A 14766-nucleotide genomic window follows, 5' to 3' on the forward strand; every position below is an offset into this window, starting at 1 on the left:
AACATATTTATATACATACTGGAATGCCTGTTAGAATAAATACTACTAAAATATTAAAATACTAAGATGCTAAAATGCCTGGGAGAAGAGAAAGGTTTTTACCTGGCGCCGAAAAGATATTAATGTTGGCGCCAGGCGTACCTCATCAGGAAGAGTGTTCCATAATTCGGGGGCCACCACTAAGAAGGCCCTCTTTCTTGTTGTCACCTTCCGGGCTTCTCTCTGAGAAAGCACCCGGAGGAGGGCCTTCGATGTTGAGCGCAGTGTTGTTGTTGCTGTTGACTTCTTACAACTACCTCTTCCTACCTTAGAGAGGTTGGTTTAGTTCCTGTTACCTGAGCAGTGCGGTTGCCACCAGAATGAATGATACAGTTACCCATCCATGCATGAAGCCATTTGTGAAACTCCTGCAAGGTTTGGATGGGGAGAGACTACTGATTGAAAAACAGAAAGCACATTGACAATTCAGCTTTCCTTCCATGCACACCATTTGAAGAGTCAGGTTCCACAACCTCCTACTTTATACAGATTTGTGGCAGACTCAGCTTTAAAGAAACGGTTTTCTACTCTCACTTGTAGTTTGAGCCAAAATATCATAGAGAAGGGCTGTAACCTAGGCTTCTTCAAGACATGCTACTCTTGATGTGCAGGATTATTATTTCTTCCATGGGACAGCATGTACTACCTCACTTGAAGTGGAAATGTTACAGTTCAGGAACATGACCACCTGGAAACCATATGCAATCCGCCTTGGGTTCCATAAAGGAAGAAAGGTGGGATGTAAACCTAAGAATAATAAACCAATCACTCTTTACTATCTTTGCTGCTAGAGGCCCAGGTGACCTCAATGGCTAGAAATGCCTATTACCAATTACCAGTTGCAGTCGTTTCTGGATCAGGATAGCCTGACCACCGTCATCCATGGGCTGGTAATCTCTAGACTGGATTACTGTAATGCACTGGGTGTGGGGATGCCCTTGAGGTTGGTCCAGAAACTGCAGCTTGTGCAAAATTTTAAAATCTGAATTTAAATTTGAAAATTTTTAATTATGTTTTATTGTGTATTGTATTTACCCACTTGTATTTTAACCTGTTTTATTATGCTGTACACCGCCCTGGGAGCTTATTGCTATAGGGCGGTCTAAAAATGTAATAAAAAAAAAAAAAAATGCAGTGGCACAACTGCTAAATGGGGCAGGATAACATCAGTGTGTTACCCTGATGCTGAAAGAATTGCACTGGCTACCAATTAGCTACTGGGCTATGTTCCAGCTGCTGGTTTTGGTGTATAAAACCCTATACAGTTTGGGGCCAGGATACCTGAAAAATCATCTACTCCCTTATATACTCAGTTGATCACTGCACTCTGAAGGCGAGGGCCTCCTGCAGATATCATCTCATCAGGAAATCTGTTCCACACAACACAGGAAGCAGATCTTTAATGCTGTGGCACCTCCCTTTGGAATTCACTCCCCTTAAATATTAGACAAGCATGGTTTTGTCTTTTCTACTAAAGTCATTCCCCTTTCAACAAGCCTTTTAAGTAGATACCTTATCCCAGTCTGCATCTATTTTAGAATAGTTTTTAAATATGTTTTTAGATTTTTTAAAAAATGTGTTTTTAGTGATTTATATTCTGTTTGCTGCCCTGGGCTCTATTTTGGGAGGAAGTGTGGGATATAAATTTAATAAATAGAAATGGATAAATAGTAATTATTATCTGTGATGGCAACTTATCTGCTTGATAAGAGAATCTTTAAATTCCTGGCCAAACCTGCGCCTCGGCAGTTCTTTGTAGTAGTAGTAGTAGTAGTAGTAGTAGTAGTAGTAGTAGTAGTAGTAGTAACAACAACAACAACAACAACAACAAATGAATCAACAACAACAATAATAATGCCTTTTCTTTCCCCTTGTATCTGCATCATCAAGTATTGTTACCCTAGACGCATTGGATCTAACAGAATTTGTTTAATCTTTCTTTCCTGTGTCTTATTTTACTTCTTTCATAGCACGATCCTATGCATGTCTACCAAGAAGTTGTTAAGCTCAGTGGGACTTACTCCCAGTCCCAGGCATAGGCTTGCTGCCTTCATATAGCAAGAGGTACTGTATACCATGAAGATACAGAAGCCTGGATGCTTGCCAACAATAAGCCACCTGTACAGACAAAGCTAGAGGTGGGGGAGGAGGAGGATGTAATAGAATTATGGAACTGGAGAAAAGATTCCTGAAATTCTGTTATTGAGGCTATCAGAAATAACACTTGAGATCTATAGTGCAAAGAAGTATTTGAAGAACCTTAGAGGGCATAAGTGATTTATAGGAGAAAAAACTTTTTATCTACTTCAGGGGTAGTGCATTTGATACACTTGTGCTCATTGAATGAAATAAATGAGAGATGGCATTTCAAAACAGTTTTGGATGATGAATGCCATAAGTAGATTCCTGTGAAGACCCATAAAATGTCTTTTAGGCCTGCTAACTTGATTCATTCAATAGTCTCAAAATAAAATATGAGGAAATCTTTATTTATGAACAGAGATATAAGCACAAAACCCAAAATGAAATACAGCCGTTTACAAATACTGTGCATGCTGCTAAAAATGGGGAAACTGTACAATAGAAAAAAATAATAGGAAGGATGATGTATTATCAGAACTATATAGTCAATGTTCCATCTATTGCCTATGTACAGGTTTTGTTATCTTAGATAATGCGCTAAAAACTTATCTGATATCACCTATCTGCTGCCCATGAAATCCAGCCTAGTCTTTGGCTGAGCAGATGCAATATCATCCTGTAACAGGCATAGGATGTTGTGATGGCAACTAAATTTACCATCCTATACACATTTGCCAGGAAGTAAGTCCCACTGAACTCAGTGTGGCTTACTTCTGAGTAGATATCTATAGGATTGCACTGTAACAGAAGAGACTTTTAGAAAAGGAATTAAATTCATCTGTGGAGGATCAGCCTATCAAAGACTCATTAATCATGAACACATCCTCCCTGTTCAGACTTGGAATCACCTGTGACACTTGTCTATGTGAACATGCAAATTGCATTAGAAAGAAATCCTTCTAGGAGGAATGGGATATAAATCAAATATATTTTGTACTCAGGAATGTTTACCTATGTAGCATGAGAAGTGCTCCCCAGACCCCAAAGTAGTATACTTCTGATGGCTTGTCCTTCACGCCCTGCTTATGAATTTCCCAGGGCATCTGTGATTGACCACTGTGGGATATACAGTACCGAATTAGATGAACTTTTGGGTCTAATTCAGGAAGGCATCTCTTCTGTCACAAAATGATTTGCAAACATTTTAAATACTTTTGAGAGAAATGTTGCCAACAGAATGTTGACAAATAGTACAAGTTAGATGAGGAAATAAAAAAATCAGTCTGGCTGGGAAGAACTGCAAAGATAATGAAAGAGTTGAAGAGGCTGCATGCTATTGCTGACCAGATAAAAAAGGCTTGTGGCTGGGGAAAAGATTCAAGAATTAGAGATATTTGTAGAGAATCCAGAGGTGAGATGATAAGGAAGAGGGGGCAGAGAAAGCCAGAAGCTGAAAAACACAGAGCTGAGGAGAGGATGAATAGCAGTGGCATTCTCCTGTAGGAAAATTCATGGCAAAGAGACATGGGGCTGAGGAAAGGAGAAGGAAAAGTGAAAACCTCACACAAGGTAGGAAGAAGGAAAGGCAGGAAGGAAGGTTATATCATATTTGTAAGAAGGAAATGAAAAGGCAAGGCACTTTTGAATACTGTGGGATCTGAAACCAAAGCACCAGGGACAGCTCCATAGCCAGCCTTCCTTGTTAGGTGGGGTGGCCACATTTCTAGTTGGGGCATGGGGTGGGGAGAGGCACATAGCACCAGCCAATCCCCCCCTCATTGGAGGAGAGGATGTGAGGGCCAGGGGACAGGAAAGGCAGTGACCTTCCCCCTCATTTCCCCAGCCAGAGAATGTGTTAACTTACATGAGTGAAGTTTGTCTGTGGAATTGTTCACCCATTTTTGAGAGATCCCCAAGAATCCTAGACTCAAAAGCTTGATTTTGCCTATAAATATAGTCCCCTTGCACCTATGGTCTGTCCCTGCATTCTGATTCTTCATGAACTAAACTACTTTGGTAAAGACAGTGAGCTCCTAAGCTTGGCTTTGATGCTACATTAAGCATCTCAGTTTTAGATGCCACCTGAAAAACAAACTTGTCCATTCTACAAGTTTAGAAAAAGCAGAGAGAAAAGAAATACTATAGGATGTCTTTGTTAATTCCTCCTTGAGAGTCTCTCCATCCAATCTTGCTCCTGGCCTTTAGATTTTCCTTCCTGTTGGACAATCAAAGGAAACCTTTCTAATTGGTTTCTATATAAAGGATGAACTAAGCAATTGGAAACTAATTGTGGAAACCAATTGGATTTTTTTTACTGGTTGCCAAGTTGATTTTTCTGTCTAGAAACCCTGAAAAGGCCTCATGCTGAGCTGTAATTATTAGGAAAATCAGAAATTAGGCCTGAGTTATAGCCTAGGTGTCCAGCCAACCAGTTAGCTAACTGTAGTTTACACCACAATATTTCTATTCCTCTAGGGGTGTTTTCATCCGTTGCCATCAAGCAATCAAGAAAAAGAATTAAAAAATAGCCAGTATGAGTGTGAGTAGTAAAGGGTAGTTATTTTTTCAAATACTCTTTATTTCACCCTTTAGCAATAAGCACCCAATCATGATTTACTCATTATAATGACTGCAGAATAAACAAACTCTTACTTCTTTCTGAGGCAAACCAACATGCTTCTTTATTGCTGACTGGGTAGACAGCACAACTGAAAGTGAAAATGAAAAGGAGAGCAAAGAAAAGTCCAAGAGATAACATCTAACTCTACCCCATAATACAAAGTTCTGATATTTAACTCTTCAAGGGTCATATTTCTACACAGACTGTTTTTTTCAGGATCACTTAAGTAATTATAGGGTGACTGTGATTATGAAAAATCCATCCTCTGACAGAGAAAGTCTTGAGTTAGCAGACTTTTGGGGGTTCTTCCAGGTGAAGCTTTTGTTGTGCACTCACTCTGCTTTATTCTTCACTGAATTTTTCAAAGGGTCCTATTCTTAAATTGCTCCTGCCTTAAAACAAGCTGTCATGGAGGTTGTCATTGTCTGTCATGTCACAGATTAAAAAGAAGACAATTTCCCCCCCAAAATCCTAGGAGGGGTGAAGCATAGCTCTGGATGGGATTCTCTCCGCCCCCCGGCTACAGGGGTGACCAGGGAGAGGTTATAAAGACAGTGAGGGCATGCATAGATTTTAAATATTGATTTGAATTCATAATCTAGTTCTGACTGCAGGCATCAGATTAATATTCAGTAATGCTATGTGTATCAGCATAAAATTTATGCAGTCCAAAATATTTAGAAGAAAAACTGCTTTGTATTTTACTGCTCTTTTACTTAACTGTTGAGGAGCAGAACTTTGTTTTGGAGTTAATCACAATTCAATTAATTGGACTATTATTTTCAGATAAATCCAGATCCAATTCTACTTCTTAATTATGTATGCAACTCATGAATATACAAGAACCTCTTCTTATATATGAACTGCTGCAAGGATATGCAAAACACTAGAAATCACAAACTAGACCTGAAAAAAGAAAGACCTAAATGATTCAGTGAAATTTGAGAGCTTATCAGAAGCTTGTTGTAAAATATAGGAATGCTTTAGACAACTGGAAACTTCCCACTACTTTCATGTAAGACTCAGTCCCTCTAAAGAGCAAACTCAGTCCCCATGGCAACAGAAATGGAGCCAAAACAGAGTCACTGAGAAGCGGAAAAAAGGTACATTCAGGGAACTAGGGTTGCCAGAACAGAAGCATCCCAAACCCTGAGATTTCAGGGGTGGGCCTTAGTGATGTCACAGGGGTGGGCTCTAGTGATGTCATGGGGTGGCCCCTAGTGATGTCACGGGATGGGCCCTAGTGATATCACAGGAGCGGGCCCTAGTGATGTCATTAAGCATGATACATCAAGCATCAACCGCAGTTGCTTGGAGCATACAACTCAAACAAAAAAAAAATCAGACTGGAAATTAAGTTAGAAATCTTAGCTAAATGAGAGTGTTCCCAGGTTCAGCTGAAATGATGGGATTTGTTCTCACCCGCTTAGGAAGCCTGAGTAGGGAACATTTAATCTAGCCTAGTTGCTTTTGGCAAGAAGGGTTTAAGTGCCCTCAGGTCAGGCCAGTCACCAGAAGGCCATTGTAGGAAAAAGGGAGGTTAGTGTTGTGGAGATGTTAGACGTGAGCATTCAGGAGTAAAGATGGATGCCCCTGAGGACTGAAATTCTAAGCACACTTACTAAGGGATTAAGCCCTGTAAAACTCAATAGGACTTACTTCTGAGTAGATATGGTTTGGATTGTGCTGTTGGTTTGACTAGGGATCCTCTGCAAAGATATCAATATCAAAGCAGCGTTGGAACCCCCTGCCTGGAATGCCCTGCCCTGCTTTTTAATGTGGCTGCTCCAAAGATCTTTACACAGACTTCCCTTCACTGCAGAGAGAGGTTTGAGAAATGAGTAAGAATTAAGAAGATTCTTTACCCTTTTCTGCCTACCCTGTGGGCTGCTATAAACTCACTTTGACAATTCCAGTGGATAATGACTAACAGAGAGAAAACACACGTGGTTTGGTCTGCCTTAACAGGCAGCAGTTTAGGAACAGCAGCAATTTCCCAGTAGGTGAATTTCCTTTACCACTATTGGGAAAGAAACAAACCATCATGCAACCAACAAGGTGCATCACCAGTGAGTTTAAGGGGGGGTGAGCTGAATGCATGAAACACTGTTGTTGCTTCTACGGATGTAAGGGAGTGATCAGAGGTAAATGAAATGCAAATAGAAAACCAAAGACAGTGATGATTTTTGCAGTGCCATACCAACCACAACAAGATTCCTGTGAGTAAGGCAGAAAACACAGCATCCCACAACCAGTTCTGGCAGCCAATCAGCCAAGGTCACAGAAATCTCGATGCAGCACAACCTGACCCGGGGGCTGTAGTTAGTGCAGAATGCTGTGGGATGATTGCTGACATGAGTGAGACCCTATCAGCACATAATACCTCCACTCTGAAATCTACACTGGTTGCCGATTTGTTACCAGGGCAAGTTGAAGTTGTGCTTTCCACGTTACGGGTTCCACATACTACTTCTTGTGCTCTTGTAAGAAATTGATCCTTTAGTGTGGCACCACCTATGCTTTGGACCTCCCTGCCTATTGACATTAGGCAGGTGCCTTCATTGTTCTCTTTCTGGCACCTGCTAAAAACATTTTTGCTTAGGGCAGCCTACCTAGGCATGTAGAAGCTATTATGATTTTTATCTGTTTTTAATTCAATGTTTTATTATTTTGAATGTTTTAAAATACCTGTCTTTAATCGTTTTTGCCAATAATCTCATTGTTTTAATTCCTTTTGTAAACTGCTTTGAGTTTTTTTTATAATAAAGCGGTATATAAACGTTGTAAATAAAAAACAGATAAAAGTTGGAGTCACGGTGGCCCTTGGGTCTCTTTGCTCTTTTAAGCACAAAGGAATCTGCCTTATACCAAGTCAGGTCATTTGGTACCATCTAGATCAGTACTGATGACATGGACTAGCATTGGCTCTCCAGGATTTCAAGCAGTATTTTTTCCAGAGATTGGATTTTGGACTGTTGCATGCAAACCATGTGCCCCACTACTGAGCTATAGCCTTTCCCCTGTTTAAAAGTGTTATTTTCAATTCACTAATGAATGCACAGCACACTAGGGCAGATCCACAACATTCATTTAAAGCACATTCAACACCCATTTGAAGTACATAAATCCCACCACAGAATCATGGGAACTATAACTGTGAGTGAGAAACTAGACTTCCCAGGATTCGTTGGGGGAAGTCATGCACTTTAAATGCGAGTTTGGAAGTGCTTTAAATGTATTGTGTGAATCTACTTAAACTTTGCCGGCATCTAAATCATTTTAATTATTTTTTGCCACCCTGGGCTCCTACTGGGAGGGATATAAATCTAATAAATAAATAATAATAAAATAAAAGATAATTTTTTAAAATGGGAAACAGCTACAATGTTTACTGGGTGATTAACCTAACCTGCCCCTCAGAGTGAAAACAACAGAGGGGAACCATGGCTCCCCAAGAAAGAAGGGCACACTCAAAATGTAGAGGAAATAATAATGTACAATCATAGTGTGAAATCAGATATTTATCGGGACATGGTATGAAGAAATATTTATATATATATATTTATGACTGTCAAATATGTTTATTATTTACACAACATGTAAAGATACTTATAGTGCAATCCTATGCATGTTTACTCAGAAACAAGTCCCAATGTATTCAATGGGGCTTACTCAAACAAAGAAGTGTGCACAGGACTTCATCCTCAAGTGATAGCGAACTTCACTCACCCAACCCAAAAATCAGAATCATGCCACTTTACGCTGTTTTGCAACTGTTTCATACTTGTTTTATGGTTACTGGATTTTAAATGGATTTATTTCTTGTGAGGTGCCTTGGTTTCCAACCCTACCTCACAGGGTTGTTGGAAAGACTCCATATAAACACACACTGGAAATGTAAAACTACATAATCCATATAATAGTTTATTGTCAAAAATAGTTGTTTATTGCAGAACATTTTTTTAAAAAAATCAGTATTAATTTCCTATAAAATAAAAGCAGTGAGACCTAGGTAAACCCTGTCTAATTGCTTTAAAAATAGGATTGGAGAGGAAGAGAAAGATTTACAACACAAAACAATATTTTGCTATGTTCACTCAAAAGTCCCATTGATTTACAGCATAATCCTAACCATGTATAGTCAAAAGTAAGTCATACTGATTTCAATGAGGTTTGCTCCCAGTATGTGGGATTAGTATTGGAGCTTTACTCCCAGAAAAAATGGGTATAGAATTAAAACTTCATAGGTTTTCAAAACAGGCTATGAATGAGACAAATAAACTGTCCTCTTCAACAGCCCAGGAAAATTTAAACAAGCTGCATATGTACTTGTTTTAAATTTCTGTTCAAAAATTATTTGTAAGATAAAATGTATAATATATTTTTAAAAGTAATTAAAAAACTCTGCATGTACACCTTTATTATAATCATAACTGAAATTGTTTACAGTAAACAATTGCCTACCAAGTTCCTGCTGTGGTTTTTTTTTTGGTTCTACATCTCCTGACCTGCACATGCAGAAAAAGGGATTTTTGCTACTGCTGAAAGTTATAAACGAGGAAAAGACAAATATTTCCTGGCTTTGCAATGGGTTCTAGTTATTGCTTGGAGTTCAACAAATCCCTTGTCAATCACAACCCTGACTTCACTTATTGACTACAAAGCAGCCAGCTATGAGTTAAAGCAGCCAGCTATGAGCTCATATGACAGAAGTTGCAGGGTGTGTGACATTGTGGTGTATATCTCTTGAACGAGACCACCTAAAAACTTAATTTTTTTAAAATGAAAGCTGAGAGTCTGGAAATTGGGGTGACTCACCCAGAGACCCATAGAGGACCTCAAAGATCTGGAGTCTCAGGGAGAAAACTGGACACCTGGCAACCCTACAGGGAACCCAAAGGTACATAGATAGATAGATAGTGCCCACTGTGGATTGGACATGCTTAATTGCTTCCAGGAGCCACAGCATGTTGAGTGTCAGTTGGGAAAAGACAACAGAAAATGCTCTGCATGTGTGTGTGTGCGTGTGCGTGTGTGGAGTGAATTTGCTTATTTGTACTTTACTGGCTTATATTATCCTGGAGGAAGATACATGTAGCTGGCTGGAATGCAGAACAGGAACACTTCAATTAGGGGGTGAGGGTACTGCAAAACTTTGTTGCAAGTCTCATTTGCATATCTTCCAAAATTGATTTTGCAATGTTACCTTTTTTTTTTTGCTATTATTGTTTCATGCTTTTTCTGTTCGTGCGTTTATCCTTTTTTCTTTGAAACCAATTTTTAAAAGACATTTATTGGAATAATTATTGAATGAGGTGATTCTACACTTGAGCTAGAATATTTGACTTTGCCTGTATTCATTTGAATATATTCAAGGAATCTCATATCTACAGAGTTTTGTGCAGTGGAAAAATCAGAATGTATTTTGTGCTAGTTACAGATAATCTACAACTTGGTATTAAGAAACTTCACCTGCAAACATTACTGTCAAAGTATTAATGACAACACGCATCTTTGTATTTTAGATTGCTCAGGAGATGTCGTGCTAAGAAATTAAATCTCTTTTAGTCTTCTAGGCCATTTGTCTAATAAGCTTGACTTCCAGTTTAAGAATTGCTATAACAATAAGGACTGTAACATCCCCAGAAAGAAAATTATATGAAAATTAAAGTTGACATTTTAAAATGTTATAAAGTCTTGGGTAATGTTTAGCTGATTTATGGAGTCAGTTCAGCCATTACTACTAATAGTCATAGCATATTTTTATGGTAGTCTTTTTCATATCTCTAAATCCCAACAATTTCAAATTCCCCAAATAATACGAATGAACCGGATATTCACTGCTGCTAAATGGATTCTGAAGGAGTCTCTGAGGGGAACCTCACCTGTGTTGTTTTCTTAAAGAACTAGTGTGTGCTTAAAGACAAACACTTTTATAGAACTAGAACAACAGGAGACAACATTAGCGCTCTCAGTCTTTGGATTTGGGGGTGGGGTGTGGGCTTTGGTTTAAGGCAGCTCCTCTAAGCATCTTCTTGGCTGACAAGTCAATCCAAAACTAGCTTCAAAGAAGGCATATAAGCAGTGAATCAAGAGGACTACATATGAACCCAATTATATCTTGAAAGAAGACTTGAGGGGTTTGTGGGGTGAAGCCAACAGTAGCGGCTGGTGTGCTGTTAATGCATACCAGCTAATCCTGCCTTCTGATACTGACACACACACCATATATAGATGTTTCTGTGCAGACCTCATCCATGTGAGGGGAAATCCTAATTGGCCCAGGATTCCTCCTTATGTAAAGGAGTCCTAAACACATACATCAGCAGGTGTGTGGGCCTCCTTTAGTTAGCCAAAGAACATATGATTGGTGGGGTGTTTGAGGCCAGCACACATCAGCAGAAGCATCCACAATTCTGATGGGTTCAAAAGATCTCTATAGAAAAGACCCATTGTCAGCTCACCTAGATCAGCAATCAAAAATAAAAAAATACTGCATATATTATATATAAAAGCCAGTTCCTGGACTCTTTTCACTTTTCAGCTCTGGTGCTCCATTAATGGAATGCTCAGAGAGTGTCACCTGGGACCAATGTTACGATCTGTTGCCAGGGGAATTTAAAAAAATTAAGTAGTAGTAGTAGTAGTAGTAGTAGTAGTAGTAGTAGTAGTAGTAGTAGTAGTAGTAACAATAATAAAGTTGCTTGTTAGCTAAAAGGTCTTCAAGAGATTACATTTAAAAAGATTTACATTGTACCATAAGAAAAATATACAAAACACTACAATTTCATGTAGCACATAAAAAATATATTGCAGAGGGTTGGGGGAAACCCCAGAATAGATTTGATGGGCACAAGGGAAGAAGGAGGGATGTTCTGCTGTGGAAGAGGAAGACATTGTGTGCATAGGACAACTTCATTGGATAAAACCCTGTACTTGTGTTTTTTTATCTGTTGCTGTGATACTGATTGTTTTAATTGGTTTGTATTTTATTTGGTTGATATTTCAATTGCTGTACAGTTGTAAGCCTCCCTGGAATCTATTCTAATTAAGGGCAGTAAATGGATACTTCAAACTAACAAACAAACAAATGCTGCCATGCTGCTGTCTTGTTTGGAAAAATTGCACCTGCTGAAATTCTCTTTTCTATACAACTCCATGAGCCCATATTTCATACTAACTCTAGCAATCCTAGTTAATTCTTAAAGCAATTTCATTGTTGATTGAAATGAAAGTTATTTTGGACTCCAGATGAACAAAGCGTTGAGTGAAAGATTCCTGTTGTCTCGGTAAAGGCTTTAAACCTCTTAAGAAATGAAGACATGCAGTGTAACAATCTAGTAGACGGTGGGAACATAATAACAGGATGGAAGTAGTATAACTAGGGAGAAAATCCTTCAAACTCAATAACTGATTGTAAATTCAATCTCAATGGATGGCTGCTGTCTTGAGTCTTCCAATAAAACTGAATTATTAAATCAACATGACTCAGTTTTGCAGAGAATATTACTGCAAGCATTATACAGCAAGCTACTACATAATTTTTAAAATGTGATTTTGAGAACTACTGAAGAGAGATCATTCCATATGAGCAGAAACCTGAGGTTGGGAGTTAATGGAATAAATGTGTAGCAATATGCTATTGATATTGGGGGACAACCATACATTTATTCAAGGGAATGGTTGTACAAATAACTTACCAACATCACAGTGTGAAGTCCCTATTCCTTAGTTTGATATATAATCCTTTGCACCTGTGTTTCCTTCAATGCAATCATTTCAAATATACTAGAAATACTTGGTTTGAGCCTTCCTTTCATCACCTACCCACCCCCTCTGTTATTATGTATTAAAGTCAGTACCAGTAATTTTAAGGAGTTTTATGTCCTGATGAGCAGGCTGTGATAAAATATGCTGAGCACCTAATGTCAGGAACCAGCTCTTGAAGGTGGATCTGTAATGATCTCTTCAGTCACTGCAGTATCTAATATATGCTAGGTTGTAGGGAGTTGGCTAGGTGTTGTAGTGCTGCGTTGGCTAAGCTCCCATTTGGGGTGGTTATGCACTGGGCAGCATTTATTGCATGCAGGGACTGCTGACTGCTCCAGTCTCCTATGCCTCATTGACTCACCCTGCTTTGTCTTGCAAGCCAACTATGTTCTGATCTCTTTGTTATTTCTTAATTTTGTGGCAGATTCTTATCTTGCTTTTGGGCAGGCTTGTCCAAAATCAGCACTGGCTCATAACATGTGAAGAGCTAACTCTTGGATCTTACACACACAGTTAGTTTAATGGTACAAAGTGTCAAGAGGTACAGCTGACAAAAGGATCTTTGACCTTATTACTGTTATGCACATCTTAACATCTTGCAACATGCAATATGTGAGACAATTCTTTATCCCTTCCTTTTCATGAGCTTTCTCATATGCCTTGCCTTGAAAGAATATGGCTTTCAGATTCCTGTTTGAGAGATGAACTCATAGGTTCTACTGAGTACCAGCCTTCTGTTTCCTTGTACTGTGACGTCCCTTAGCAGCTATTGACTTTTGCTTGCCTTGCCTTGCCCTGGCCTCCATCCAGAGTCCTGGTCCAAAGTTTTTATTCCATGTGCCTTCCTGAGCTATGGGTGGTATTCAATGTTAGTCCTACTTAGAGTAGAGCCACTGAAATTAATAGACATAACTAATAGAGGTTCATTAATTTCAAAGGGTCAACTCTGAGTAAGACTTAGTTGAATACAACTCTCTGTTTTGGTATTGATTACATAATCATTACATTATTGATCCTGAATCTGTTTGTGGTCCCCGATCTGTTTTCCTGTTCTGGAAATTGTGTCCTGGACAGATTAGACACAGAATCTTTTAAACTATGTACTTTATGTTAAATCATTATTATTCTTGGCTTTTCCTCGAGGTTAGATTGTTTCCATGCAGTCCTTTAAACATAAACCATGAAGAAACATTGAGTAGAATGGGATTGTGAGTCAGGGGCACAGGGAAGGAAAAGCCCATTTGAGGAGAACTTTTCTCCACTCTGGTTTTCAAGGGGATTCTGCTTTTCCATCTCCACTTTCATTATGCTACTCACTGGTAACAATAGCTAAAACTGGTAAATCAAACATTTATTGAAGATCTTTTATGGTGTTTTTAGATGGACCAAGGTATGCTGAGATGTTGTTTTAGCAGTAGCTCTTGGCAAAGGTAAGGATTAGACCTGATATTAAAATCAGTAGATCAAAATTTACTACAGTAGTTTATCCATAAATTAATTAGTTAGTGCTTACCTCTGTGTTTGTGTGGTATAGCTATTATCATAGGCCTCATAAAGTGGTTCATCATATTCACCCCCATATCCATCATCATATCCCTATAAGAAAACACAAATATCTAATTCAGAAGGCTGATACATTACAAAAAGTATTAGGCTGAAACAGAAATTTTATAATGATATATAGATGATAGGCAGCACATCTTTAAATAAATACACATTTGCAAAAAACCTGAAAGAGCTGAGTGATTATATAAATATATCTGTATATATGAATGATTAAATTTAGATCTGTTTTTATTCATCACCATAATGAAGTTTGCACTGTAAAAGGAAGATGCTAATGAAGCATATTTTCCCTGTAATTCAATATACAAATGCTTTTCTAAATATCTGCTGATGAATAATAGCCACAGAAATGAACAAATGATTGCAAGAGTATATTGATCTCATTACCTCATTAAGGTCATTACTGAGCATAAAACAAACCATTCAGTTCTTTTTCAAAAAATGTCATCTAACTTTAAGGAGAAAGCCACAGATCATAATTATAAATAACCTTTGTAATGAACACCTTTAACTTCCTTGAGGATTCATTCATTCATTTATTCCTGTTTCAATTTCCCCAGCCACAACTAACAGTGTGAATTGAAACACACTGAAGATATTATAAAATCTACCACTTCAAAGCAGCCATTCACCAGTCAGGTGAGATAAACACAAAGGAGCTACTGGCAGCAAGGTGCCAAACATGAGTT

At 38.4% G+C, this 14766-nt stretch overlaps 1 protein-coding gene across 3 annotated transcripts in view; it reads right to left on the minus strand.

Annotated features, from left to right (window-relative positions):
• KHDRBS2 (KH RNA binding domain containing, signal transduction associated 2) overlaps positions 1-14766 on the minus strand; it is a 626273-nt gene that overhangs the window by 44450 nt on the left and 567057 nt on the right. For all 3 annotated transcript variants that reach the window (XR_009762509.1, XR_009762510.1, XM_061626253.1), the window contains exon 7: positions 14025-14107. Coding sequence is in view for 1 of the 3 variants with exons in the window: in XM_061626253.1 (XP_061482237.1) it covers positions 14025-14107 (83 nt within the window). In the remaining 2 variants the exon portion in view is untranslated. The remainder of the gene's footprint in view (positions 1-14024; positions 14108-14766) is intronic.

Source organism: Rhineura floridana, chromosome 4 (genome assembly GCF_030035675.1).
Source record: "Rhineura floridana isolate rRhiFlo1 chromosome 4, rRhiFlo1.hap2, whole genome shotgun sequence".
NCBI lineage: Eukaryota > Metazoa > Chordata > Lepidosauria > Squamata > Rhineuridae > Rhineura > Rhineura floridana.